The 26,297-nt window shown below is 39.4% G+C and overlaps 1 protein-coding gene across 1 annotated transcript in view; it reads left to right on the top strand.

The window, feature by feature from the left end:
- LOC113097456 (glutamate receptor ionotropic, kainate 2-like) overlaps nucleotides 1-26,297 on the top strand; it is a 158,892-nt gene that overhangs the window by 41,788 nt on the left and 90,807 nt on the right. Inside the window, exon 5 of the mRNA XM_026262686.1 lies at nucleotides 23,983-24,126. Within this exon, the coding sequence (XP_026118471.1) occupies nucleotides 23,983-24,126 (144 nt within the window). The remainder of the gene's footprint in view (nucleotides 1-23,982; nucleotides 24,127-26,297) is intronic.

Raw genomic sequence — 26,297 nt, forward strand, 5'->3', positions numbered from 1 at the left:
AGAAATTGAGAGCCCATCACTTATTCCTGAAATTGGAGAAATGTGAATTTCATACCACGTCGGTACAGTTTTTGGGCTATATCATAAATCAGCATGGTGTGCAAATGGACCAGAGGAAGGTGGATACCATCCGGAACTGGCCGCAGCCCACTACAGTGAAAGAGCTTCAAAGATTCCTCGGATTTGCCAACTTTTACAGGAGATTCATCCATAACTACAGCCTTATCAGTGCTCCTCTGACCTCCTCTTTGAAGGGCCAGACCAAGTCTCTATCCTTCTCCCCCGAAGCCACCCAAGCCTTCCAACAATTAAAAGACGCCTTTTCAACCGCTCCCGTCCTCGCCCATCCTGATCCAGATCTGCCATTTGTCGTCGAGGTTGATGCGTCTTCTACTGGAGTAGGAGCAGTCCTCTCCCAGCGGCAGGGTGAACCTTCCAGACTCCATCCATGTGCCTTCTTCTCCAGGAAGCTGTCCCCGGCGGAGCGAAACTATGACATCGGAAATCGGGAACTGCTTGCAATCAAGCTTGCCTTGGAAGAGTGGAGGCATTGGCTGGAGGGAGCCAATCACCAATTTCAAGTAATCACCGATCATCGTAATCTGGAATACCTCAAAGAAGCCAAGCGGCTCAATCCTCGTCAGGCCCGCTGGGCTCTCTTCTTCACCCGTTTTGATTTCGTTGTTACCTACCGACCCGGCTGTAAGAATGGAAAAGCTGACGCTCTCTCTCGCCTCCATCATTCCTCGTCTGAGGAGTACCGCCCTGAACCCATTCTCCCTCCAGCCGTGTTCGCCTGTCCAATCCTCTGGGACATAGACGATCAGATATCCCAGGAAAACCGTCTCCATCCCGCTCCGCCGGGAGGTCCAGAGGGGCTCACCTTTGTACCTCAACAATTCCGCACCGCCCTTCTGGACTCTGCTCATACAGCTCCGGGCTCTGGTCATCCAGGTAGCAGGCGTACCCTCTCGCTCCTCAGTCAACGGTACTGGTGGCCATCTATCTCCCAAGATGTCTCCCGGTTTGTCCAAGGGTGCTCAGTCTGCGCCATCTCTAATACTCCCAGAAAACTCCCGGAGGGTAAACTCGTACCTCTTCCTATACCCCGTCGTCCATGGTCTCATCTAGGTGTAGACTTCATGACTGACCTTCCTAAATCTAACAACTTCACCTGTATTCTAGTAGCAGTGGATCGGTTCTCGAAGGCTTGCAAGCTGATCCCCTTACCTGGACTCCCTACCGCCTTTGAGACCGCGGAGGCTTTGTTCCACCATGTTTTCAGAAATTTTGGAATTCCCGAAGATATAGTATCGGATAGAGGTCCGCAGTTCATATCTCGGGTATGGCAAGCCTTCTTCCGACTACTTGGGGTAACTGTTAGTCTATCCTCAGGATACCACCCTCAGACGAACGGCCAGACTGAGCGGAAGATCCAGGAGATAGGACGGTACCTCAGGTCATATTGCCACCAGTACCAGGACAGCTGGAGCCGCTACCTCCCCTGGGCTGAATACGCCCAGAATTCTCTCAGGCAATCCACCACCGGGCTCACTCCTTTTCAATGTATCCTGGGTTTTCAACCTCCTCTATTCCCTTGGTCTGGGGAGCCCTCGGAGGTCCCAGCCGTTGACTATTGGTTCCATCAGAGCGAGAGGGTATGGGACTCAGCTCACGTTCACCTCCAACAGGCAGTGCGAAGGCACAAGACCCAAGCCGATCGTCGACGGACAGACCCTCCCCAGTACCAACCGGGTCAGAAGGTGTGGCTTTCAACCCGAGACATCCGCCTTCGCCTGCCCTGCCGTAAGCTGAGTCCCCGATACATCGGACCATTTACCGTGCAGAGGCAGCTGAATGAAGTCACTTACAGGCTCAACCTCCCACCTCATTACAAGTTTTCACCCTCATTTCACGTCTCCTTGTTAAAACCCTTCATTGACCCTGTCACTTCTCCTCCCTCAGATCCAGGACCTAGGGACTTACCTCCTCCTCCCGTTCCAGTAGAAGAGGAGCCTATCTACCGTGTCCGCAACATCATGGATTCGCGGCGACGAGGCCCCCGGCTGGAATATCTAGTCGACTGGGAGGATTATGGCCCCGAGGAACGCTCATGGGTACCCCGCGAAGACATTCTGGACCCAACCCTCCTCACCCAGTTTCATGCAGACCATCCTGATCGTCCTGCCCCCAGAGGTCGTGGTAGGCCTCGCCGTCGCCAATGCCCCTCTTCTCAAGCGTCAAGAGCCGCCTCGGGAGGAGGGGGTACTGTCAGGATTCCACCACCATCATCATCACTCCCTCCACCCACTCGCTCGTCATCCCCTGAATATTAATTGTCATCACCTGCATCTCTTCATCCTCATCACCATCACCTGCTATCCTTCATCACTGCTCACCCTTATATACCCACTCTCAACCTTCAGTCTCCGTCTGATCTCGTCATTACATGGCTTACAGACTCTATCTCAACACTCGCCTGAGAATCCGCGAATCTTCTGAGAACCCTCAAAGATCGGCCAATCTTCTTCTGTCTTCTGTCCTCCTTCGGTGATTCCACTTCCACTTACTGTGATCAGAGATCGTTCCGTTGTATTGATATTGGTCCATACTCGCTCACTCTGACATTCCCGTCTGGTTCGGAGCATTCTGCTAATAAAACTCACATACGGTCCATCCTGTCTGCCTCCTGTCTCGTTTGTGACAAGAACGAGTCGTCTCAGGGAGTGATTCGTTCATTCGCGCATGTGCAAAATTCTAAAGGTTCTGTACTGGAATTAGTCTAGTAGATCTCCTGGGGCTGTCATGTGACGAACGAACGACTCAAACCTGACGACTTCTCAGATAAGAGGTGAGGTGAGCTAATCATAAACCCGAAGACCCAGGTAAACAATGAATTAATCTTTTCTGTTTCTTATAGCATTATAATTTTGTATTGTTGTAGTGTGTGTGATCAACATTTATGTAAGTACTAGTAGACATGTTAAGGAAGTAACACATAACATTTTAATTAGATTTTGATAAAAATAAATTCAATTACTCAAAAAAACAAACAAACAATAATTAAATAAATGAAAAAAATACAATTAGTTCCTTTTGCTGAACGAGACTCAAACCGAGTTGGTAAACTAATCAGAAATTCCCATCACTAGAATGAATCAGCTTTTTGAATGGATCGTTTGAATAACTGATTCAGTGATTCAGTCATTAACACAGTTGAATGCTTTGTTTCTGAAGGAATCAGCCATTTGAATGAATTGTTTGAATGTCATTGACTCACTCATTAACATTCACATGCTGTCTCCTACTGGCATTTTTATTTATACATTTCATATTTCAAATATCAGTATTCAACGTTTTATGTTAAAAACAAAAAAATAGGGCTATTTATACCTCTGTATCTGCAGTTTAAATTAATTCATGTCCCCTCTGAGATACATAAACTGTGACAAAAATGTGCCCTAAAGTGGGAAATTTTTTGCATTTCAGACTTTTGAGAAACATTGCCATGTGTAGCCAAAACATTAAATCACACCCTATACCATTTAAAAAAAAAAAAAAACGAGGATGTTTTATCAAATCAAAAGAGAAAATGCAGATAACACATTCATAAAACAAATTATAGACATTTTAGTGCTCTTAGTGCAAATCATCTGAGAAAATCTGCAGATTGCTAATGGCCAAAATCACCTTGATTCATGTGGAATAGTAAAATTGGGTGGTGTTGGTGCAGTGGATAAGTCACATGCCTTTGGTGTGAGAGACCTGGGTTCGAATCCACTGTGGAAAACCAATGTGTCCCTGAGCAAGACACTTAACCCCTAGCTGCTCCAGAGGCATGCGACCTCTGACATATATAGCAAATGTAAGTCGCTTTGGATAAAAGCGTCAGCTAAATTAAAATTATTAAATTATATTGGTTTCAGTAGTGATGTTGCTGAATTGTATGCAGAATTGCTTTCCTTAAGATAAACCTAGGAGTGAATATTTTGAAGTGGGAGAACCAGCTTTCCTTGGAAATCTGTAATGGAGTTGCTCCTGCTTTGAGTAGGTGCTTGTCTCCATTGTTGTGTCAGGAAGCGCAGACATACATTACAAACGCAATGGTCTATTGTAAGCAGACAGTGCCGAAATGCTCACGGTAGATTAGATAACCCAGGGCTCACTCACAACAACACTCGGGCAGTGAGGTGAAGGGGGGATGCAATGACATTATGGCTGTGGAAGAAATACAGATGATTTCCCATTTAACACTCCATTGAGCTCCAGGTTATTCCAAGTCCTGACTGGAGCTGAGATGGTGGAAGTACTTTTCAGCAGTTTTTCCATCACGAAATCCCCCCACTTCCTGCCTTCCCCTCATGGGATGCCGAATCCATTTGCTCACAACAAAGAGCAGGAGGTTATTTTGTTGGGTCTCTATAGGACAATACAAATGTGTGTGCAAAGTAAAGTGTGTTTGGGAGCTTGAGAGCAAGCGAGCGAGAAGGAGACAGAGACAGATAAAAAGAGGGGGACAGAGAGAAGCCAGAGATGATAAAAGCCCAGTAAAGTTGCTACAACAGTACACAGTAGCAGTGTGAGCCACTGCACTCCGGCCTGTTTGCCAAACAAAGAGCCTGTAAACTCCATTAAAGGGCAGATTTCCCTCCGGATGAAGGGCAATGCGAAATTATCCCTTCCTGTCAAACCTGTCACTTTATTTTACTCTAATTATTACCTCTGTTCCCCAGGAACATTTAGCTAATTGTTTTTCTCTCTTCTCCTTCATTATGTTGAATGTGACATCAAGAAGCTGCTTTATGGCTTAAGCCCTGGAGTGCTTTGCATAGTTAGAAAGAAAATGTATTTTTTGTGTGTCTCTTAACTGATAGTAGTGTGACAATGTCGTTTTTTATTTCTTTATTTAGTTTATGTATTATATGTGATTATAACTGATGTGCTGATGTTGAAATGTCAAAAGTCGTTTCCATCTCATTCATTTAACCCATGATGCTGCATTTGATTTGAACTGTTTAAACATGCATGGCTCTGACATATGTAGAAAAAGATTATTAAAGGAATAGTTCACCTAAAAATAAAACATTTCTGAAGACTCACTCGCCCGCTGGCTATCCAGAATATAGATGAGTTTGTTTGTTCATCAGAACAAATTTGGAGAAATGTAGCATTACATCACTTGTCACCAGTGGATCTTTAGCAGTGAATGGGTGCCGTCAGAATGGGAGTCCAAACAGCTGATAAAAACATCACAATAATCCACACTGCTCCAGTGCATCAATTAACATCATCTGAAGTGAAAAGCTGTGTGTTCTGACGGCACCCATTCACTGTAGAGGATCCGTTGGTGAGCAAGTGATGGAATGCTAAATTCTGATGAAGAAACTTAATATACTGTACATCTTAGGTGGCCTAAAGGTGAGTACATTTCAGCATTGCTGGGTTTTTTATTTATTTATTTTTTTAATTATTGTTTTAACTAAAGGCTAAATGTAGAAAGATGCTTTTTGCCTCTATATTACTATCAACTTGTGTCAGAAATGGCTGTAAGCCAGCGCAGAGTTTGGTGGAGTTAGAGTCAGCCAAGTTCATCCAATAATTTGGGATTTGTCAAGCCAATAAACACAAACTGTTCTCAAGATGCTGCCAGTTTTGTTCTGTTGGCAAAATACACCTTCATAATTAATGTAAAGTATTTTGTGACAGATTTAAACCAAACTACGACTGAATTAAAGGTTAGGGAAAAACTTAAAGGGTGCGAGTGTTCTCATTATACCACAGTGTCAAACTGTTTTGCTTAATCTTCCTTAAGCGTAAAGGAGCAACTGTATTTAAAATGACAGAAAAGAGAGAGTCCATAGTTTCTGTTACATCAGGTTCTGAGGTTTTAGATATGCTAAGGAATTTGGATACATCAGGAAGATTATTTACAAAGCAGTCTTTAGTGGCAGAAGTGATGGTTCTACCATACCTGTAACAAGAAGTTGAATTTACACTTTTAGCTAGATGAAGTTTGCACAAAACTAAACAATGATCTGAAATATCATCACTTGGCTGCATAATTTCAACACCATCAACATCAGTTCCATCAATTCCAAATCCCACAATGAGTAGGTCCTGAGACGTGTTGTCTAACCCCAATAGACTTCAGAATGTCTATAAATGCTGAACCAAATGTATCTTTTTCATTATCAACATGCACTAACTCGGATATAAAATCAGCAAACTCTTTGATAAAGTCTGTATTGTGCCCTGGTGGCCTGTATACAGTAGCCAGTACAAACATCACATGGGGTTTATAATTAACACTTGTTTCTCTGGATAATGTTAAATGAACCACCATTAATTCAAATGAGTTATACTTGAAGCCTGCCCTCTGAGAAATGCTGAAAACATTGTTAGAAATTGTAGCAACACTTCCCCCTTTACCTTTTGGACGCGGCTCATGTTTTTAACAGTAATCTTGGGGTGTAGACTCATTTAAAATAATGTAATCATCAGGTTTTAGCCAGAGCACATCTCGGTTATGATCAGTGATCATATCATTTACAAAAAGTGCTTTCGTAGAAAGGGACCTGATATTCAATAAGCCATTTGAGAAGCATGGCCCACATGAATTGCTTCATTTTGAGAAAAGAAGTTGACTGTATGTAGATTAAAACTATATGAAACTATAAAAAAAGCGATTACTAAACAAACTGCAAATTATATTTGAAAACACTCTCAAAGCACTTAATGTGTTTGCCAATGCATGATCATGAGAATGTGATATTGCTTAGTGCAATTGTCAAAATGCAAATCTGCAGTTTAATTGTGTACATTTACACTACTGAATAAAAGTTTGGAATCGTCATGATTTTCTTTGAACATTGCTCACCAAGGCTGTATTTGTTTAATCCAAAAAAAATTAATAAAATAATTATAATAATAATTATAATAATAATGTCAAATATTATTAAAATAATTGATTTCTATTTGTTTATATTTTAATGCTGAATTTTCAGCATTATTCCTCCAGTCTTCAGTGTCACAAGATCCTTCAGAAATCATTGTAATTTTCTGATTTGGTACTCAGTTATTGATAATGACTCTTACTATTATCAGTTTTGCCAATTGTTTTTTTTTTTCACTGCCTAATGTTTTCGTGGAAATCATGATTTTATTTTTTTTCCTGGAATCTTTGATGGCTAGAAAAATCAAAAGAACAGTATTTTTATTTATTTATTTATTTTTATTATTAAACAGAAATCTTTATTTTAACATGATAAATGCCTTTACGGTCACTTGCTGAGATTTATTCACATAGTTGTGAAGCATATCTCAATGTGTTCCTTTCTTATCTCATCATTCAAAAGTGATATGATCAGAACACAACCCAGGCGTTATGGAATCCGCCAGAGCAACATTTTGGCTGTGTGTGGATAAGTCATTCTACAGCAGCGGTACTGCGACATATCCCCTGTGACGCTGGCCTGTACAGTATCTGCAAATCAGTGTTTAACCATGATTCTCTTCAACTGCTTAATTTATTTAAAGTGCAGTTTGAATTTGTCTTAATTTCCTAAAGATGAATCGGAATAGATACATATTATTATTCTTACGTCTCTGCATGTAATGAGCTGGGCTTTAGGTTGATTTGCAGTGCGCTGTTAATGTCTGTGAATGAGGTAATTAACATGCGGATGGAGGGAGATGATATGTGAGCCTGCGCTGGTGTGTGTGAGGAGGTGAGTGTTGAACATGTGTCTGGGTCTGTCAGGCTAAGCGTGCGTGTTTGAGAGAGCAGTGGGCAGATCAACGCTGTCGTGGCAAAGTGAGCTTGAGAGGATCTCTGCTCTCATTTCCCCTGAGGCTCAGCGGGTTAAGATCTGTGCTCTAGAGCATGTGTGTGTTTATCTATCTATCTATCTATCTATCTATCTATCTATCTATCTATCTATCTATCTATCTATCTATCTATCTATCTATCTATCTATCTATCTATCTATCTATCTATCTATCTATCTATCATTCTGTCTATCATTCTGTCTGTCCGTCTACATTTATACATAAGTTGATTACTCCAACTTGGGTGTGTTTATGGCTCTCAAGCAGCCAAATGTGGTCAAAGATATGTTTTTGTAGCTATTTTACAACTGCTTTAAGTTCAGCTCATCCAGTCAGATTTCAGATCCAGAACTATCCATTTCGCCGTTTATTTTCCCGGCCTTTTGTTTATCTCTCTTAGTAATTCAAGCATCAATTCTCAGATCTCACTCACAGCCCACTCTGTACAGGAGCCTCTCATTTCTGAACGCTACACTCATGAGTCTGTTCCCATTATTCTGACACTCCATCACTCTCCATCACTCATGTGCAGCAGTCATCTTCAGGGGTCATTTCCCTATATCGTTTCCCATACAAGAGATGAGATACGCAGAAAGCATATTGTCATTACAAGCAAAAAGCCGACCGTAATAATGATACATTTTACACAGTCAGTTTCCCTCCCCATCAAGCCTGTTCTCATGACAACATTTTAAGATCTTAATGGCGAGGTCCGGCCCATCTTTCCTATATATTCATGCTCTTAATGCCCTCTGTGCAGTTCTACATTTGAAAAACTCCAAATAACTCTGGACTGAAGACAGACTGTGATGCTTGCAGAGGCTGGGTGGAGTCGGAATTGCTGCGGAGGCATGAGAGCCGAGGGAGAAATTACGCAGAGCACATTGATAGCAGTGAAAGAAACAAACATAAAGCTCCATCTGGAATATTGCCCCAGGCAGGATCACAAAAACAAACAACAGCCTGGAGGCAGGCCTCTCTGATTCCATGTACACAAGACCTCACCCGTCCATATTGTTTGAGATTATTTTTCATCTTCAGACGCATACTTTCAGGTTATCTAGCTTGATAGCATGAAAAAAATTACAATTAAAGTCATTAAACTGAAGTTGTGGCCAACTGTATTGCTGTATTGGCGATTGATAAAAGAATGAAATGTAGTGAGGGAATTTAGGGATTTTATCCCCATGTTGTTATAGGATTGTGAAAAGTGAATACTGTCAAGTGAGGATTTCATAGGAAGAGCAAGTTATGAAAGTTTGATTAAATATTACTAAGTGAAATTGCCATATATACATTGCTCAGATTTCACAGAAAAGTGTAGTTTTTTCCATACATTTTAAAAACTTTTTTTTTTTTTAAAGAGTGTCAGTTTAGTGTAATAAAGCTACTGTATATCATTTGTGTATGTATGCGTGTCTTTGTAGCAAAACAAACTTGATTAACATTTTGTCTATAAAGTCCTCTCTTTTTTATATAAAGCATCGTCTGCATTATTTTAGTAAATTTATTAATTAATTTTTATTTTGATTTGATTTGACATAAAAGACTGTGTTGTTATATTTTATATAGTTATACTGAATACATTTAATTTCCTGCAGAGGTTACCTTAAAGAGCCTTTTCAACCTTTTTTTTTTATTATTTTTTTTAGTGTAGTTAGCACATTTTGCTTCCACTTTAGATAAGGGACCCATTCTCACTATTAACTGATTGCTTATAATCATTAATATTAATAGCATATTGGCACATATTAATGCCTTATTCTGCATTACCATATTAATCCTGCCCAATACCTAAACTTAACAATTTACCTTACTATTATTAAGAGATTAGCAGCTTATTGAGGCAAAAGTCATAATTATATGTTGGTTAAGTTTTTTATTAGTAGCTTGTTGTGTAGCTAACTACTGTTATTTCACTATTTTGAAACTAAAGCTTTTTAAAATACAAAGTAGATTTCTCAACACTGACCGTAATGTCACATGCCATATTAAGCCTGTGTTCCCCTATGTTGCTTTGTCTGCTATCAATGTTTATTTGTTTGGATTTGTTTGTGCTTATTCTCTCCTGTGGATTAATACAAGAACTATTTTGATTATACTCCATCATCGTGCCCTTTGTTTTGCACACCAGACCATGACAGAATAGTGGACCTTTAAATTGAGTAAGAGTAGTGGCGTTTTTCTTTATTTTTTGTTTTGTTTTTCCTCTCTCCCGGAATGGACCTGCATGCAGTTCAGCTGCTTTGCCTGAAGCATCAGGACCATCCGCTGGAAGACCACACTAGGGACTTTATCGATCTGGCATGCCTTACTCATTTCCCGGACCGCTCGCTCTGTGTTTTCTACATCCCCAGCCTGAGCAAGTGGTGTAAGGCAAGCCTGCCAGTGGATGGCCCCAAGGAGAATTTCACCGCTTTTGCACGGTGGATGCTGGAGAGAAATGGACTGTATTTCTCTGTCTGCCCCACCGAGGAGGACATCTCCATACCCACTCCCAAACCAGAGACCAGCCAGCCTTCATCCTGCTGCACAGGGCAAATACCAGAGCCCACCACAGCTGCTGAGTCTGAGCCTGCCACCAGCGGCATTTAAAGTGACAGAGCCGATCATCACCCCGGAGTTAGAACTCAAGAGTGCGACTGACCAGGTTTGTGAGCCAGCAACACTATGTGTTGTGGGGATACTAGTGGAGATCTCGGTCTTTAAGGAAAGCCCCGCCCACACTCCTGCGTTTCTGGGAATTACATGGAGGAACAAATGGACATTTTTCAAATGGATTTAATAGACTTGTTTGGGAAGGTAAATCTCAGTTCTCCTGTGTCTCCACTGGCTTTGTCCAGCCCTGAATCTCTTGCATCTCCTCTGGTTTCTTTCAGCCCTGATTCTCCTGTGTCTCCGCTGGTTCCGTCCATCCCTGATCTCCTGTGTCTCCACTGGTTCTGCACAGCTCAAGTCCTCCTGTGTTCTCTCCCAGTATCCCTCTCCCACCTCCTCTAAAACCAGCCAATTCCTCTGCTCCATCCCCATTGGTGGTTGTCAGTCCCTCAACTCACTCTCAGTCAGCACCATCTGGGTGCTCTGATCTGCCTCAGGACTTCCAGTCTCCAGCTCCGCCTTGGCTCCTAGCTCCCTCATCTCCACCGTGGCCCATCATGCCACCAGCTCCACTGGGCTCCCTCATCCCTCACGCACCACCTTGGTCAGTTGTCAGCCAACCGGCGCCTCTGGACTCCACTCCTCTGGCTCTATCAGGCTCCTCCTTCTCTCCGGCTCTGCCTCCATCCTCAGTCACTCTGTCTCCACTGCATCCTTCCGGAGCCCCGCCAACACCTTAGTTGCCTGAGCCTTCTGCTCCGCCTTGGCCCTCTGGATCCTTGGTGTCACCCTGGCTCTGTGGCTGCTCTGCTCCATCCTGGGCTCCTACTCCACCGGTGTCATCTCCGTCAGTCTGCTCCTTGATGTTGTCGGCCCTATCTCCACCATGGCTCCTCCCTCCATCTACTCTACCCTATGAACTTTGCCCATTACCCATTGCCTGCCCCTTGCCTGCTTTTCAGTCATTACATACTAACATCGAGACAGATCTAAATGTGCAAAAGCAAGTCCTGAATAGCTGTTAGGGTGTACTCACACTAGGCACAGTTGCTATGAACCGGGCCCGAGTACGATTGTCCCCCCTCCCCACTCCCCCTCTGGCCTGCACTCACATATAGGGTTTCAGCATTCGTGCCGGAGCACGCTTACGTCATTATGGTGCGACGGTTTCGGGATAAACAGGAAGAGCGGCTCTCTCTTAACACAATGGAGTGCATCGCTCTGTTTTCTTTGTGGATAATTTTTTGTTGTTTGGTCCACAGCCTGTTGTTAAACAGATGTGTCGCCTTAGTGACGCGAAAATTTTCACGTAATTGTGCTGCTCGTATGAGGATGTTTGCAAGGACTTTGCAGTTTTTAGTTTTTATGCGTTTTGCACCTCTGCCGTAGACCAAAGCGACCCTTTCCCTGCCATGTTGGTTTTGGAGCGTCGCAAAACCGTGATGCAAAGCGTCCTTTTCCGTGCTCCGGCACGGTTAGCTCTCACACTGCATGCGAACCGCGCCCGAGTCCAACTGAAGCCGCGCCCGGGCACGATTCGGAGCACTCACACTAGTCAAACGAACCGCGCTTTGGTGGTCAAACGCACTCGGGCACGGTTCAAACTGGCAGTGTGAGTACACCCTTATAGTGATAGATAAAATTAATATATACTGATATCAGCAACTTCAGATTCAGAGCAGAGTAAGTTAAATCCAACATAAGACCAACATTTTTTTTTCCTGTGAACTAATGTGCACCAATGGATCATTCACAATAAGACCAGGAAGGTGTATAAAGAAAGTAAATGGTCTGCATCTGTGTAATTGTGTAGAGTATGTTTCTGAAGAATTTCACAATTTGAGAAATCTGCTCTGTTCAAGCCCACGCAGTTTAAATGTATTAAGAACATAATTTTTGCCAATGACTGATTACTACTTGGGCAAGAGTGACTGATGGACTGTGATGAAGAATAGCTAGATCTGACTAGCTGTGCTAATGGACTATTAAATCAAGTCTCAGGAATAGGTTAGCATAGCTTTCCAGGTATTACATCAGAAAATGGAATGAAGTTAGTTGAGCTGAAGAGGATAAGCAAGCTTGTCTGTGTGGGGTTGTTGGGGGAATATGTCAGGATGGTTTACTTGCCTTTTTAAAAAAGTACATAAAGAGTCTTTTGGCCCCAACACAATAATAGCCAACCATGAGGGCTTCGGGGGCCAACATCACATCTTAGTTTCAGATACACAAACACACAAAAAGCCTGAAAGACATGATAACCCTTCTGACACATCATCATGTGCTGTCTTAATGTGACTCTACTCAGCTTAGTAATTAATTTAATTCAGGGCATAAATGACACATTCCATAGAGCCTGAAGTTTGTTAATTTGATTTATTTATTACTGTTTACTTGCTTTATTTGCCTTGTGTTTTTTAGTTTAATCATTTGAAAAGCATTTAAAAATACTCCCACTCCCAAGTAATTCAACATAAATTAAGAAGAAAATAATAATAATAATAATACAAATCATTTGATCATTTAATGTAAGTTTTAAAAAATTGAACTATGGAAATTGCTCTCCAATTAATTGTTCTGTTAAAGCATTTCTTCCCCCCAACCATACTGTAATTTATGTAAAATGCTTAAATATATTCTATTACTTTTACAATTGCAATGAACTTTTAGTCTATACAATTAGACCTGTAATCCAGGAAAATCAAATTAAGTACAATTGTGACTATAAGTAATGCTAAATATGTAATGTACAGATAATTCACGATCCATTTTATATATTTTGAATGATTTAAACTATTCAATAATTATATCATTTATATGAACAAACCATTAAAAAAAAAAAAAAATACAGTACCTCTGATTTCTGACAGCTTGGCAGAAAACTCATTAATACCCAATGGACAATATCATGGAATATATCAAATGTTATGACAGGTAAAATTACTGTTCACCACATTATTTCCACATTTTCAATATCTTAGGCAGTTTTGGCATATTCGGTGGCATTTTTGATCAATACCCTGGTAAATTTGGACTCTGATTAATACTGAGAATTACAAACACACCAGGGTTATTATCATAAAATGTTTGGTTTCCAATGCTGGAAGGTCTGATTTAATTACTCTCCAAAGCTGTGAGGATATTCTTTCCGAAAACAACTCAAAACTTCAAGGTTACAGTGTAAAATTTATAGACAAAAAAAAAAAAAAAACCCCGCTTATCTATGACGACACTGTAACAAAATGTGCAAAGTACTTATTTCAAATAATGGTATTGAGCCGAACACAGAAGTGATTTAAGCAATTACAATCTAGTCTAGTTGATTGAGTATATCTGAGTATACTTTAAACACTTAATGACATGAACTTACAAACTTTGGCAAATCAGTAGCCATTTTTATCCATAAAACCTGAATGGATCAGTTAATTCTGCTGAATCATTAGCTCTATACTTACTGTATAGTTTACTGCTAAATGCAATGGCATTTTACTGCCGCCACATTTCACTGACAGCAAGAACTACTGTGTTCTCTTGCCCTGACCAATAAAACTTTCTGTTGTGGAGAAATATCAATGGATTATTGGATTTCAGTGAACTTTTATTGGGTAATGTTGGTGTTAAGAACGATGCAGTGGCTAGACTTTTTAAGAAGTGTAGTGTGCAGATCGAACAATTTGTGGTTTTATGTTATATATGCTGAAAATTACAACAAAACTGGAACTTTATAGTTTGCCACATAAATGAATTAATGTTTAATAAAATACAAATAAATACCTTTGAAAAACAAAACAAAAACTATAACAACATATAGTTATATAAAAATTACAATTATTATTAATATTATTTTAAATATAACAGCCACACTAACAAAAACGTTAAAGATAAACTTTAAAATGTGTAGCTGTTTTCAGAATGTGAAACCTCAACCATTTGTGAACCATTCACAGATAAATGCATCATAATATTAATACATCACTGAGATGATGTCAGACTCTGTTCCTGTCCTGTGTTGTGTTCTTCTCCTTCAGTTGCTCCATGACCCAGTTTTCCCTAATGTCTGATGATGTTCATTTGTATGTTTATTATGTCATTGATTTCAGGTGTTACTTGTGTCCCTCCTCTAGTCTTGTGTATTTATAATGAGTCCTATTCTGAATCCTTCGTCTGGTTTTGAATGTTGTCTTACCTGCTTTCCTGGTTCCTTGGATGATTCTAGCACAGAAAGTGTTCCAGTCCCCACGTCTAGTCCAAGGAGGGTCTCTGAAACTGACATTCTTTTTTTTTTTGGGGGGGGGGGGGGGGGGGCTGTAGTAGGGGTCCATCTGTGGTGGCCAGGCCGAGTGCAGAGCCCAGGCCTCCCGAGTTCCCTGCTCAGCCATGGCCTTCTAAGATGTCTGCTCAGTCTAGTTCTGTAGGCTACACAATCATGGGGAAGACTGCTGACTTGACAGTTGTCCATAAGATGACCATTGACACCTTGCAAAAGGAGGGCAAGACACAAAAGGTCGTTGCAAAAGAGGCTGGCTGTTTACAGAGCTCTGTGTCCAAGCACATTAATAGAGAGGCAAAGGGAAGGAAAAGATGTGGTAGAAAAAAGTGTTGAGGATTGTGAAACAAAACCCATTAAAAATGTGGGGGAGATTCACAAAGAGTGGACTGCAGCTGGAGTCAGTGCTTCAAGAACCACTACACACAGACATATGCAAGACATATTTCATCTGTCACATTCCTTGTGTCAAGCCACTCTTGAACAACAGACAGCGTTAGAAGCATCTCGCTTCAAAAAGGACTGGACTGCTGCTGAGTTCAAGATCAACGCAGCCGTATACCAGGAAGTTTTAGAGCACTTCATGCTTCCTGCTGCTGACCAACTTTATGGAGATGCAGACTTCATTTTCCAACAGTACTTGGCACCTGCACACAGTGCCAAAGCTACCAGTACCTGGTTCAAGGACCATGGTATCCCTGTTCTTAATTGGCCATCAAACTCACTTTGACCTTAACCCCATAGATTTTCTATGGGGTATTGGGAAGAGGAAGATGTGATATGCCAGACCCAAGAATGCAGATGAGCTGAAGGCCACTATCAGATTAACCTGGGCTCTCATAACACCTGAGCAGTGCCACAGACTGATCGACTCCATGCCACGCTGCATTGCTGCAGTCATTCAGACAAAAGGAGCCCCAATATCTAGTTGGCCAATATTTCTTAAAATCTTTTTTTTATTATTGGTCTTAAATTATATTCTAATTTTCTGAGATACTGAATTTGTGACTTTCCTTAATTGTCAGTTATAATCATCAAAATTAAAAGAAATGAACATTTGAAATATATCAGTCTGTGTGTAATGAATGAATATAATATACAAATTTCACTTTTTGAATGGAATTAGTGAAATAAATCAACGTTTTCATGATATTCTATTTATATGACTAGCACCTGGATACATAAAAGCTTTTTCATGTGTAACCTGTCAAATTATCACAGAGTAAAATCGAAACTAAAGTATTAGTATTATAAAAAAATAAAAAAAAAGTATATGACCAGAGTGTCAAATTTTTATACCGGGCCCCAATCAGTGATGTATGGAAACGTCCCTGCCAGTCTTCCACATTTCAACAATTCATAAAAGTGTTGAAAGCAATCTGAGCTGAGAAGATTAAATCTTTCAGCACAAGGCAGGAGAGGACGTGCGAACGAGGTGCAAAAAGGAAATATATCTGAGGTTACGCTCACATCGGCTTACACAAGGGAAAAGCAGCTCTTAAAGTGTTTAGCTTTGATTTCATTCAGGAGTGATATAATTGATTTTAATGAGATGTTCATAGAGTGAAGTGGTTATATTGCTCAATCATTTGCCCGTGTGCCTGTTGGGCTCAGCTACAGAAAGGTACACCATTCATCAACATTCACAGTTGTCTGCCTTAGTCTTTTTCTATCTTGGTGGGTTTTATTTTTATTTTATTTATTAATTTATTTTTGTTCTCCGTCTCTGTGTTGCTAAATGTGAGTAAAATGCAACATAATGCATAGTTTACGGTTAATCTTACATATTCTTCTCTAATCAGACATAAAAATTGTCTGCCGAAAACATCTCTTGAAATTTACATGTGTTAATATGTGACCCTTGACCACAAGGGGTCAAGTCTTAAATTGCTGGGATATATTTGAAGCAATAGCCCATACATTGTATGCATCAAAATTATTATTATTTTTATTTTATGTGAAAAAATCATTAGGATATTAAGTAAATATCATGTTCCATGAAGATATTTTGTACATTTCCTACTATAAATATATCAAAACTTATGCATTGCTAAAAACTTCATTTGGACACATTTAAAGGTGATTTTCTCAGTATTTAGATTTTTTTGAATATAGTCCTATCCTAAAAAAAAGATCTTGTATTAAAAAAAAAAAAGAAAAAAAAAAAACCTTTACGATTGGTTTTATGGTCCAGGGTCAAATATTACTTTTTTAGTTTAAGTTTATATTAAATATTTGGTGTAGGAATTTATTTTAAAATATTTTCACTCAGAAATTGATAATACATTTCACAGATTATTACAAATAAATGGCAAGTAATATTACTCTTTACTTGTGAATGCACCCCAAATCATATTGCACTACTAGCTTCTTAACCTTAAATACCTCTTTTGCACAATATCATGGACTGTTATTATGTAAAGTACTTATATAATCTGACCTAGGTTATGCATATTTATATAAATTATTTGTATAGATAGATTTCAATAAGTCAGTTATATATAGGTTTTAAAAAAAAAAATATGTCTAGTGTTGAATGTTTATATTTGTTTATTTATGTAGCAGGGATGGATGAAGACCTTCACAAAAATAAGGGTAGATGGGAGGGAAGAGGGAAGAGGGGCACCGATGATCTTTGCAGCCGTGTTCACTGTCCACTGCAGGGGCTTACATTAAGCAGCACTGCGATTCCTGTACCAGACAGTGATACAGCTTGTCAGCACACTCTCAATGGTGCCCCTGTAGAATATAGTAAGAATGGGTGGAGGGAGTCTTGCTCTTTTAAGTTGGCGCATGAAGTGGAGCAGCTGTTGTGCCTTCTTGGAGAGTGATGTAGTGTTGGTGGTCCAGGTGAGGTCTTCTGTTATATGCACTCCAAGGAATTTTGTGCTGCTGACTCTCTCCACAGTCAAGCTGTTGATGTTCAGTGGGGAGTGATCAACAGAGTTCCTCCTATTGAAAAATTCTTGTAAAATTTACTCTTTGTTTTAATGTCAAATGTATTTAAAAAAATAACATTCACCTTCAAAAAAATAAACACATAAATAAATAAAATAAATAAATAAATAAATAAATAGTCTAAGATTCTCCTCACACAGAACAAAGACCAGAGAGTAATTGCACTGTAAACCCTGATAAGTTCACAGAACTCAAAAAATATTTTGTAACAGATTACACAAAAACATTTAAGTGATGTTTTTAAACACAATCATTTTAAGTTCACCTCACTACAACAAATTTTTGAGTTAACAGAACTTATTTAAATTAAGTCCAATGAACTTTCGTTATTATTTGAGTGCAATTAACTAATATCATTTGATTAATTTCAATGTTCGGTTTTACAGTGTGGTAATTAATTTTAGATACTTTTCATCATCAGTTTAGTTGTTCCAGCCTTAATACAGCTATCTTACTCCACAATCATTAAGATGGAAGCCACCATGTTTTACAAGTCTTTACCAGTTTATCATCTTTAGTGTACATTTATGGGCTGGCTGCTGAGCTTTGGTATAGAGCAAACCAGACCGACAGATCCATAAAGCTTTGATGAAAATCTGAAGAAAACAAAGCATGCATCCCAGGAGAGATTGCAAGCACCCGGGGCTTTGATATTTCTCCCCTGCTCCATCACACAAAGCTGCGCTAATACACACACACACACACACACACACACACAAACAGTCGGGTAATAGGAGTGTGCATTTAGTATTCAGGTAGAGGCCCTGTCTTTTGTTTGTCTGATGTTATTACTTATTTATTATGCACAATGCATAAGCCAGTCTCATTGACGTATGGTGCCTTGTTGGTGGGCCGGGTGACTAAGGATAATGTGTATTCTCCTCAGATAGGCGGCAGGGCCCCGGCTTTGGCTGTCCCCTTTTAATGGCCCAGCCAGATGCCAAAAAGAGGGGGATGGGGGCGATTGGACATGTGAATTCATGGCACGTCTGTTCCTGACAACGCCTCATCCCATGTCTCATCTCCCTCCAAGACCAGTGGCTGCCACTTTGAGCTCCCTTTGCATCCTGATTGATTGACAGGCGTGGAATGGCGGACAAGTGATTATGAAGCCGATCTGTGTGTTAGTGTAGGATGAGGTAGGAGGGAGATTGACAGTGGTGTGGTGGTGTGAAGCAGCCACTAGTCAAACTTTCCACACACAGAGGCACACACACAGACACACCACCCTCTAGTCATTTCGACCAGCAGCTGGTGACTGAAGCCCTGGGTCCAAAGCGGGCCGTTCACCTCCCACAGCATCTTCACACCCATTCCCTTCCGTCAACGCACGCTCATGGACAGATTATTAATATCGTAGAAGTTGTTTCCTCCCCTCAGTCATCAGGGAACCTTGTTGGAGGCTATACCAACTAGCATAGTGAATAGACAGTATATGGCTCATTCTATAATTGGGGGTATATTTCACATTGACAAACACATTTGTTTTCTCAATTAAATGACTTATTATATTTCTGCTAGTTGCTAAGCTTTAAAACCCATTTTGATATTCCAAGGGAAAGGAGGTTTTCCCGGCTGAATTTGTCAACTGTATGCCAATCCACACTCTGAATAAGTGCCACACTTGAAGTAACACATATATTTAAAGGGATAGTTCGCCCCATAATTAAAATTTTGTGCTTTATGTGCTTTTATAAATATGAATATGCTGAATATTTGCTGTAAAAGTATTAATTAACAACCAACACGCTAATGATATGCATGCTAATAAGCAACTAGCTAATAGTGAGAATTGGTCCCAAAACTAAAGTGTTACCAATAAATATAATTATTGATTGTTTTGGCTTCAATTTCTTTTTTTTTTTTTTTTTTTTAATTTATTATTTTGAAGTCAATATCCATTTAATTCAAAAACAGTAATTTAAGGGATATCGGGACAATTTCAAGTAAACTGAAAAATACGATTTACAAAATGTTTGTAAGATTCTAATATCTACTTTCCCTGGGAAGGGAAGACAATTAATTATCATTAATGGACATGACATGTAGTAGCACCATATAGTAATTATGGCAGTCAACAGATTTTATGAATTAATCACATTTAATAACATCATATATTCATAAATCTTATCAGAAATACATTCTGGTGGCCAAATTTAAAAGTTAACATGACAGACCCTGTTCCAAACCCTAGTGAGCTTCTTTTGTGTCTGATGCACACATAGCTGTTATTTACTCTTATTTACCATACCATTACTGACTCAGAATGCTGCAGGCAGAACATCAGTGTGTTATACAAATAGCACTCCTAACACAAATCACACAGGCGACTCTGATGATTCCAGCAGAATTTGATGTTAGCATGTTCTAGATACATGTAACAATGCCTGAGAGTTTGGCATAAAGCAGATGGACCCTAAGAGCGAATGTAAAATTAATAATGTACAATTTGTTTTCTGTTTCTAAAGAACATTTGCCATGTTGAAGAACAGTGGTCAGCAAACTCGGTTCTGGAGGGCTGGTGTCCTGCAGAGTTTAGCTTCAACTTATCTCAGCACACCTGCCTGGATGTTTCTGGTATGCCTAGTAAGACCTTGATTAGCTACTTCAGGTATGTTTAATTAGGGATGGAGCTAAACTCTACAGGACTCTGTCCTTCCAGGACCGAATTTGCTGACCCCTGTTATTGAAGTTTGGCATTGTAATTTTGATGACTGTAATAAGCACAAAAGCAGATAACTCTGATTGAGATAAGTGGCCTTAGCATTGAGCTAAAAGCATTTTAAAGGTTTTGTTGTTGTTTTTTTACAATAATTTTTGCACTAATAGCAGATCCGTTGTGTCAACTCAAGACAGTCATAATTTGTAACACAGGCTGTCCGATGTGCAAAACTTTGCATATTGCATCCACATCTTTTAAGAAGCCTTGCATTTTCAGAAGCAATAATATTAGTGGAACATTACTTTAGATCACCCACACACAAGATAACCATAGTTTCACTGTGTATTTGTTAGTACAATCATTAAATATAGTTGTACAAAATATGTGATTCAGGTTTCATTATTGTACTATAGACTAGAGAGAATGGTACATACACAGTGATATCACTGAATTAATGTAATGTGAAATTTACTGATAAAATAAAATCACAATATAGGTTTTACAAAGGGAAAATAAAAAAGATAAAAAAATAAATAAAATGCAAACAATGCAGTACTGCAAATTGAAGTGTTCCTCACGGTGCTATGAATCTATTTTCCTATCAAGCTGGTCTTGTGGATTTGGTCATAGGTTCTCATCTAAATCACAATGGATGTTTTCATTCACTAAACATCTAGGAAAGACTCTTCTGGCATGGCGAATCCAAGCCTGACACTGATCTGCTGTGATGTCAGTTAATGCATCATCCATGGCCTGGAGAAGAGTGACTTGTTTGTGAGGGTTCCTATCATAGACCTTTCACCTCCATGTGGAGAAAAACCTCAATTGGGTTAAGGAAAGGGAAGTATGGAGGTAAATACATGGTGAGAAATTGTGGAGGGACCTGAAACCATGCTTGGACCAACTTAGCAAAATGACACTGAACATTATCCCAAACTAATGTGACGTGACATACAGCCAAGTATGGTGACCCAAGTATGGTGAATTTGTGCTCTGCATTTAACCCATCCAAAGTGCACACACACAGCAGTGAACACACACACCTGGAGCAGTGGGCAGCCAATTATGCTGCGGCACCCGGGGAGCAGTTCGGGGTTCAGTGCCTTGTTCGAGGGCACCTAAGTCATCGTATTGCTGGCCCAAGACTCGAACCCACAACCTTAGGGTTAGGAGTCAAACTCTCTAACCATTAGGCCATGAATTCCCCTAAAACTATTACGTAGGTCACACCATCAGCTCTACAGACCTGATTTAGCTCCTTAAGGAAGGCTATGTGTGAGCTGCATTATATAACCCAACCTGAGGTTCTCGTCCAACCTCCATCTTCTTATATAGCTGCACACATGGTGATATTGGCTCCACGCTGTCCAGGTACTTAGACTGTTGCCTGCTGGCCAATTAAATTCAAACCTCTCCTTGTCTTGGCCAGGTTAAAGCCTGCCTCATCCAAAAATATGAATTTGTGATGGTTTTCATCAAGATCCAGCTCCATCACCCTCTAAAAAGACAAATACAATTACTGATTACAATAATGAAGAATGTTTTTTTTTTCTGCAACCCAAAACAGACAAATGTTTCATTCCTTAACATACTCAGTCCTCAGTTGCTTCACTCCATCTGTGTTTCTTTCAAAAGGCACATGGTATAGTTGTTTTAAAAACACCTGATGTCTTTTCAGCACCCGAGCAATAGTTGGCAAACTTATGGCTTCCACATTGCTGAAAACGTTGCCATTGTCCAAGATGTGATGCCGAATTTCTGTAAGGCGAATATCATTTCTGGACCAAACCAAATTGACCACAGCCTGCTCTTGTTGGTCAGTCAGAATTTTTGGCTTAGTCTCTATTCTGCAGGAAGAAAGTCACCATAAGAACAAATTTACAGAAATCACGTCACACTATGGGGTAAACACTGCCATGCGGTATACACTAATTTACTGTTAGATTCTCAAGTAGCTTAAACTGTAGTGGATTCTGAATACTTTTAACGGTTCTCACTGCGGAAAGTTCTGGTGATCGAGGGCACAGATGATCTTCTGAGATATGGTTGAAACATTGTAGCTGCTGCACTCATTGTCCAGCCATGATTTATGACATAGTCTACAACTACAGCTCTAATTTGATTTGACACCCTTTGCTGTTGCTGCCAGTGTCTAGGTTTGGGTCTTGTCCTCTGCCACGATTACCCACACCTCTTAACTGAGGCCCATGGCCACCTCTCAAAAGGGGTGCTTGTCCCCTTCTATTCCATCTTACTTATATAAGGTTACAAATATGTGAAATCAATCAGCAGTGGGGGCGGCAGTGGCTCAGTGGTTCATGTAGGTTGTCTACAAACAGGAAGGTTGGTGATTCAATCCCCGGCTCCACCTGACCAAGTGTCGAGGTGTCCTTGAGCAAGACACCTAACCCCAGCTGCTCCCGACGAGCTGGATGGCACCTTGAATGGCTGACACCGCAGTCGTTGTGTGAATGGGTGAATGTGAGGCAAATTTTAAAGCACTTTGGATGGCCATGTGGTCTGTTGAAAGCGCTATATAAATGCAGTCCCTTTACCATTTACCATCTAAACATGGAATATTGTTTATCAGTTTCCATAAAAGCTATGCATCAAGAGTAATTCAAAAGTTTCTCATCATTTTGAGCAGTTGTATCAATTGATAGTTAGATAATTTTAATAAAATGAATAAACACTCAACTATATCCTATATGTAATGTATGTAAACTATATCCACATATGTAAGTTTACACCCATAGATCTGATGGGAAAAGCTAAAAAGCTTCAATTTGCAAATTGACAGTTAAAATACCCATGCATTTTTTTATTCGAAGTTGGAGATAAATGGTTACAATTGTTTAAATTACATTCACATGAACTAAAAATACAGACACAGATATGTATTACAATTTTACTTTTGTACTGCAGTTTCTAGAGTTGCCATTCACAGTCTCTCAAGTCTTGCAGTACACCTTGACTTTGCTACTTTTTGTAATATTGATGTTGTAGTACTCACTTGTACACTTGTAAATGCAGATGCAAGAGAGCAGAATACCTGACCAATGAAATTCAAATCAGAACGGATATTTATTGTAAAATTTCCAAATTCAAACATACAGCTCTCAAGGTTTTGCTACTCTTTTCAACTCCGTAGATTGGTTTTGGTCCTTAATTCTTGGTCTAATTGCAGTCTGTCTGTAATCTTTGACTATGATTTATTTTGTTGCAAACATACAAATAGGCTTGCGTGAAGTTGCAGCATTATTAGGACAGAGCCATCTTTAGCCAAAAACTTGCAGCAGACAATCAGAGACAAAAGCTGGAAAATGACAATGATTTATTTGACAGGATAGCAATTTCTGAAGACCCCTCAGGCATGATTTCCATACCGGCCCATTCTGGGAGGTGTTGTGATTGCTTATCAATCATCCAAGGCAAACACTAATTAGATTTTATTTTGGTCTGTGGTATGAGAGGTCTCTGGTATGGAGGGCTGTCAGTTTGTGTGGCAGTCAGCTGAAGGCTGCTCTAACACCCTCTCATTCTCTGTGATTGGTCGTTGAGTTGAATATACACCAATCATAGCTCATGACACTGGAGTTTAACCTGTTTTTGAGGCTTGATTAATTACTGTCAGAGAGCATGTCGATTGACATGTGACTGTGTGTGTTTCCAGACAGATGCTGCCCTGATGTATGATGCGGTACATGTGGTGGCCGTGGCCGTCCAGCAGTCTCCTCAAATCACTGTCAGTTCACTCCAGTGTAACCGCCACAAGCCCTGGCGCTTTGGCAACCGCTTCATGACGCTCATCAAAGAGGTACTGCACATCACTCTGTTCACCAAGAATGAATTTCACCCTGCTGATATGATGTTTTAGCATTGCCATAACGGCACAAATAAATAAAAAAATTTGTAAAATGTCCCTGAATACCATGTATATTCTATTAATATTGTATTGCATATTGGTATTTAGTTTATTTTAAATTAGTTCTATTTTATTAATTTACTTACATTTTCTGGTTTATTTTCTGTATTTTTATTTGTATTATTATTTTTAACTTAAAAGCTATTTTCATTATTTGCCGAGGCAAAATAATAATTATTATTATTTCTAATATTTCACCTATTTCAGTTAACCTATACATTCAAATATTTTCACCTATTTCATAATATTTTGTATGCTGCAATAAAACATATTGCAGAATGGGCTTAAACATGTTTTCAGTGTGTCCTTGTTACAGTGTAATTACACAAATAAGTACAGAGTAATATTAATAAATTTTCTGGATTTTCTTGAAAATTAAAACATTTTTACAAAAAAAGAAAGGAACAAACTTTCAGCATTTATAATATAAAGAAGTATTGCTTGAGCAGCAAATCAGCATATTTTAATGATTTCTGAAGAATCATGTGACACTGAAGACTGTTATAATTTAATAATATTGTTCTATTTTTTTTTTTTTTTTTTTTGATCAAATAATGGATGTCCTGGTGAGACTTTTGAACAGTAGTGTAATGTGTAAAAAGGACACTTTACTTGACGTGTCCTTTCATGTAATTATGCATAATTTACTGTTATTTTAGTAAGTACATGTAACATATAAAGGGCACTGCAAAATTAAGTGTTACCATGAAGTGTCCAGATTCTGGGTGCTGTTACAGACATACATATATCTTTACTGAGACTGAAGTCTTACCGGAATTGACTCTATTAAATGCTGAAAAAGCATTCGTTTTCACAGAGTGGATAAATTTATGCCTGGTCATTATGTTTTCTCCATTGTTTAATGCCTTACTGCTGCCATGATCAATATAATACACAAACAAACATTATTTTAAATAAATAAAAGTTAAGCAGGCCATAATAATGTTAATTGCACCAGGAAAATGACTTCTATGAATAAAGTGGTTTATCTATAATGAACTTAATTCATATAGAAATTGTGAAATACATTGTGAAACCGCTGCAATTTACTCTTGCATGTTAGTTCGTGTGTTTGCTTGTTTCTGACCTGGAATACCGCACAGTGAGAGCACTACTGCAGAAGACAGCGAATTTATCTTAATCTCTGGAAATGATTCTTCTTCGTGCTATTTTCAGGAAAACTAGGACAGATAATCTGAACTCTCCTGTCATTATGCTGCCTATATTTAGTCTGACTAAAAAGCCGCCTTTATTTGCTGTGCGTGATATCTTAACCAGCCAGCCAAGACCAAAGGCAAAGCGAGGGAGATATAAATACATAAAAGCAAGATGGTCTGCTCTTCCTAAGTCAGTGCATAAATTGATTGAAATCTCTGCTTGTGATGACCCTGGCCCAGAACCCCTCACCCTCCTTTGGACTACAAGTAGAGCTCAGAGCTGTAAAAAGACTGGGAAAGCTGTGCTGAGGTTTTGTTAGAACAGATAATTGGAGGACAGCTTAGTCTGATGACATTTCACAAGCTTTGAAAATGTCAAAGCCCTAATATAGATGGATACATGGCACTGACCTGAGAACAGATACATAGTTTACAATCTTTAAGAGAAGAAAATGAAGAAGAAGAAGAAGAAGAAGAAGAAGGAGAAGAAGGAGGAGGAGAAGAAAAATAATAAGAAGAAGAAGAAGAAGAAAAAGAAGAAGAAAAACGTTTGTGGTGGCCAGACCTTTATTTATTTTTTATAAATTAATTAATAAAGTAACATTTTTGGAATGTATGGATTTAACTTAAATTTACATTAATAAAGCATATGAATGTATCATGTAAGGGATAATGTACATCCAGCAGTTGGATGCACATTGTCCCATTTATTACATGGCTTCTTGTCACGGAAGTGAATAATTAGATACAAAATATTGAAATTAGTTGAAATGAAAATGTTTTAAAATCTTACCAGTTTGTTAGTTATATTTTATAATCCATTGCAGTGTACAAAACAATTTTGGCAAAATGGTATCAGCTGCGTTTGTATGTAAAGAGAGAGAGTCTGTGATACCAGAATGACAT

This window comes from Carassius auratus, unplaced genomic scaffold (genome assembly GCF_003368295.1).
Source record: "Carassius auratus strain Wakin unplaced genomic scaffold, ASM336829v1 scaf_tig00216278, whole genome shotgun sequence".
Taxonomy (NCBI): Eukaryota; Metazoa; Chordata; class Actinopteri; order Cypriniformes; family Cyprinidae; genus Carassius; species Carassius auratus.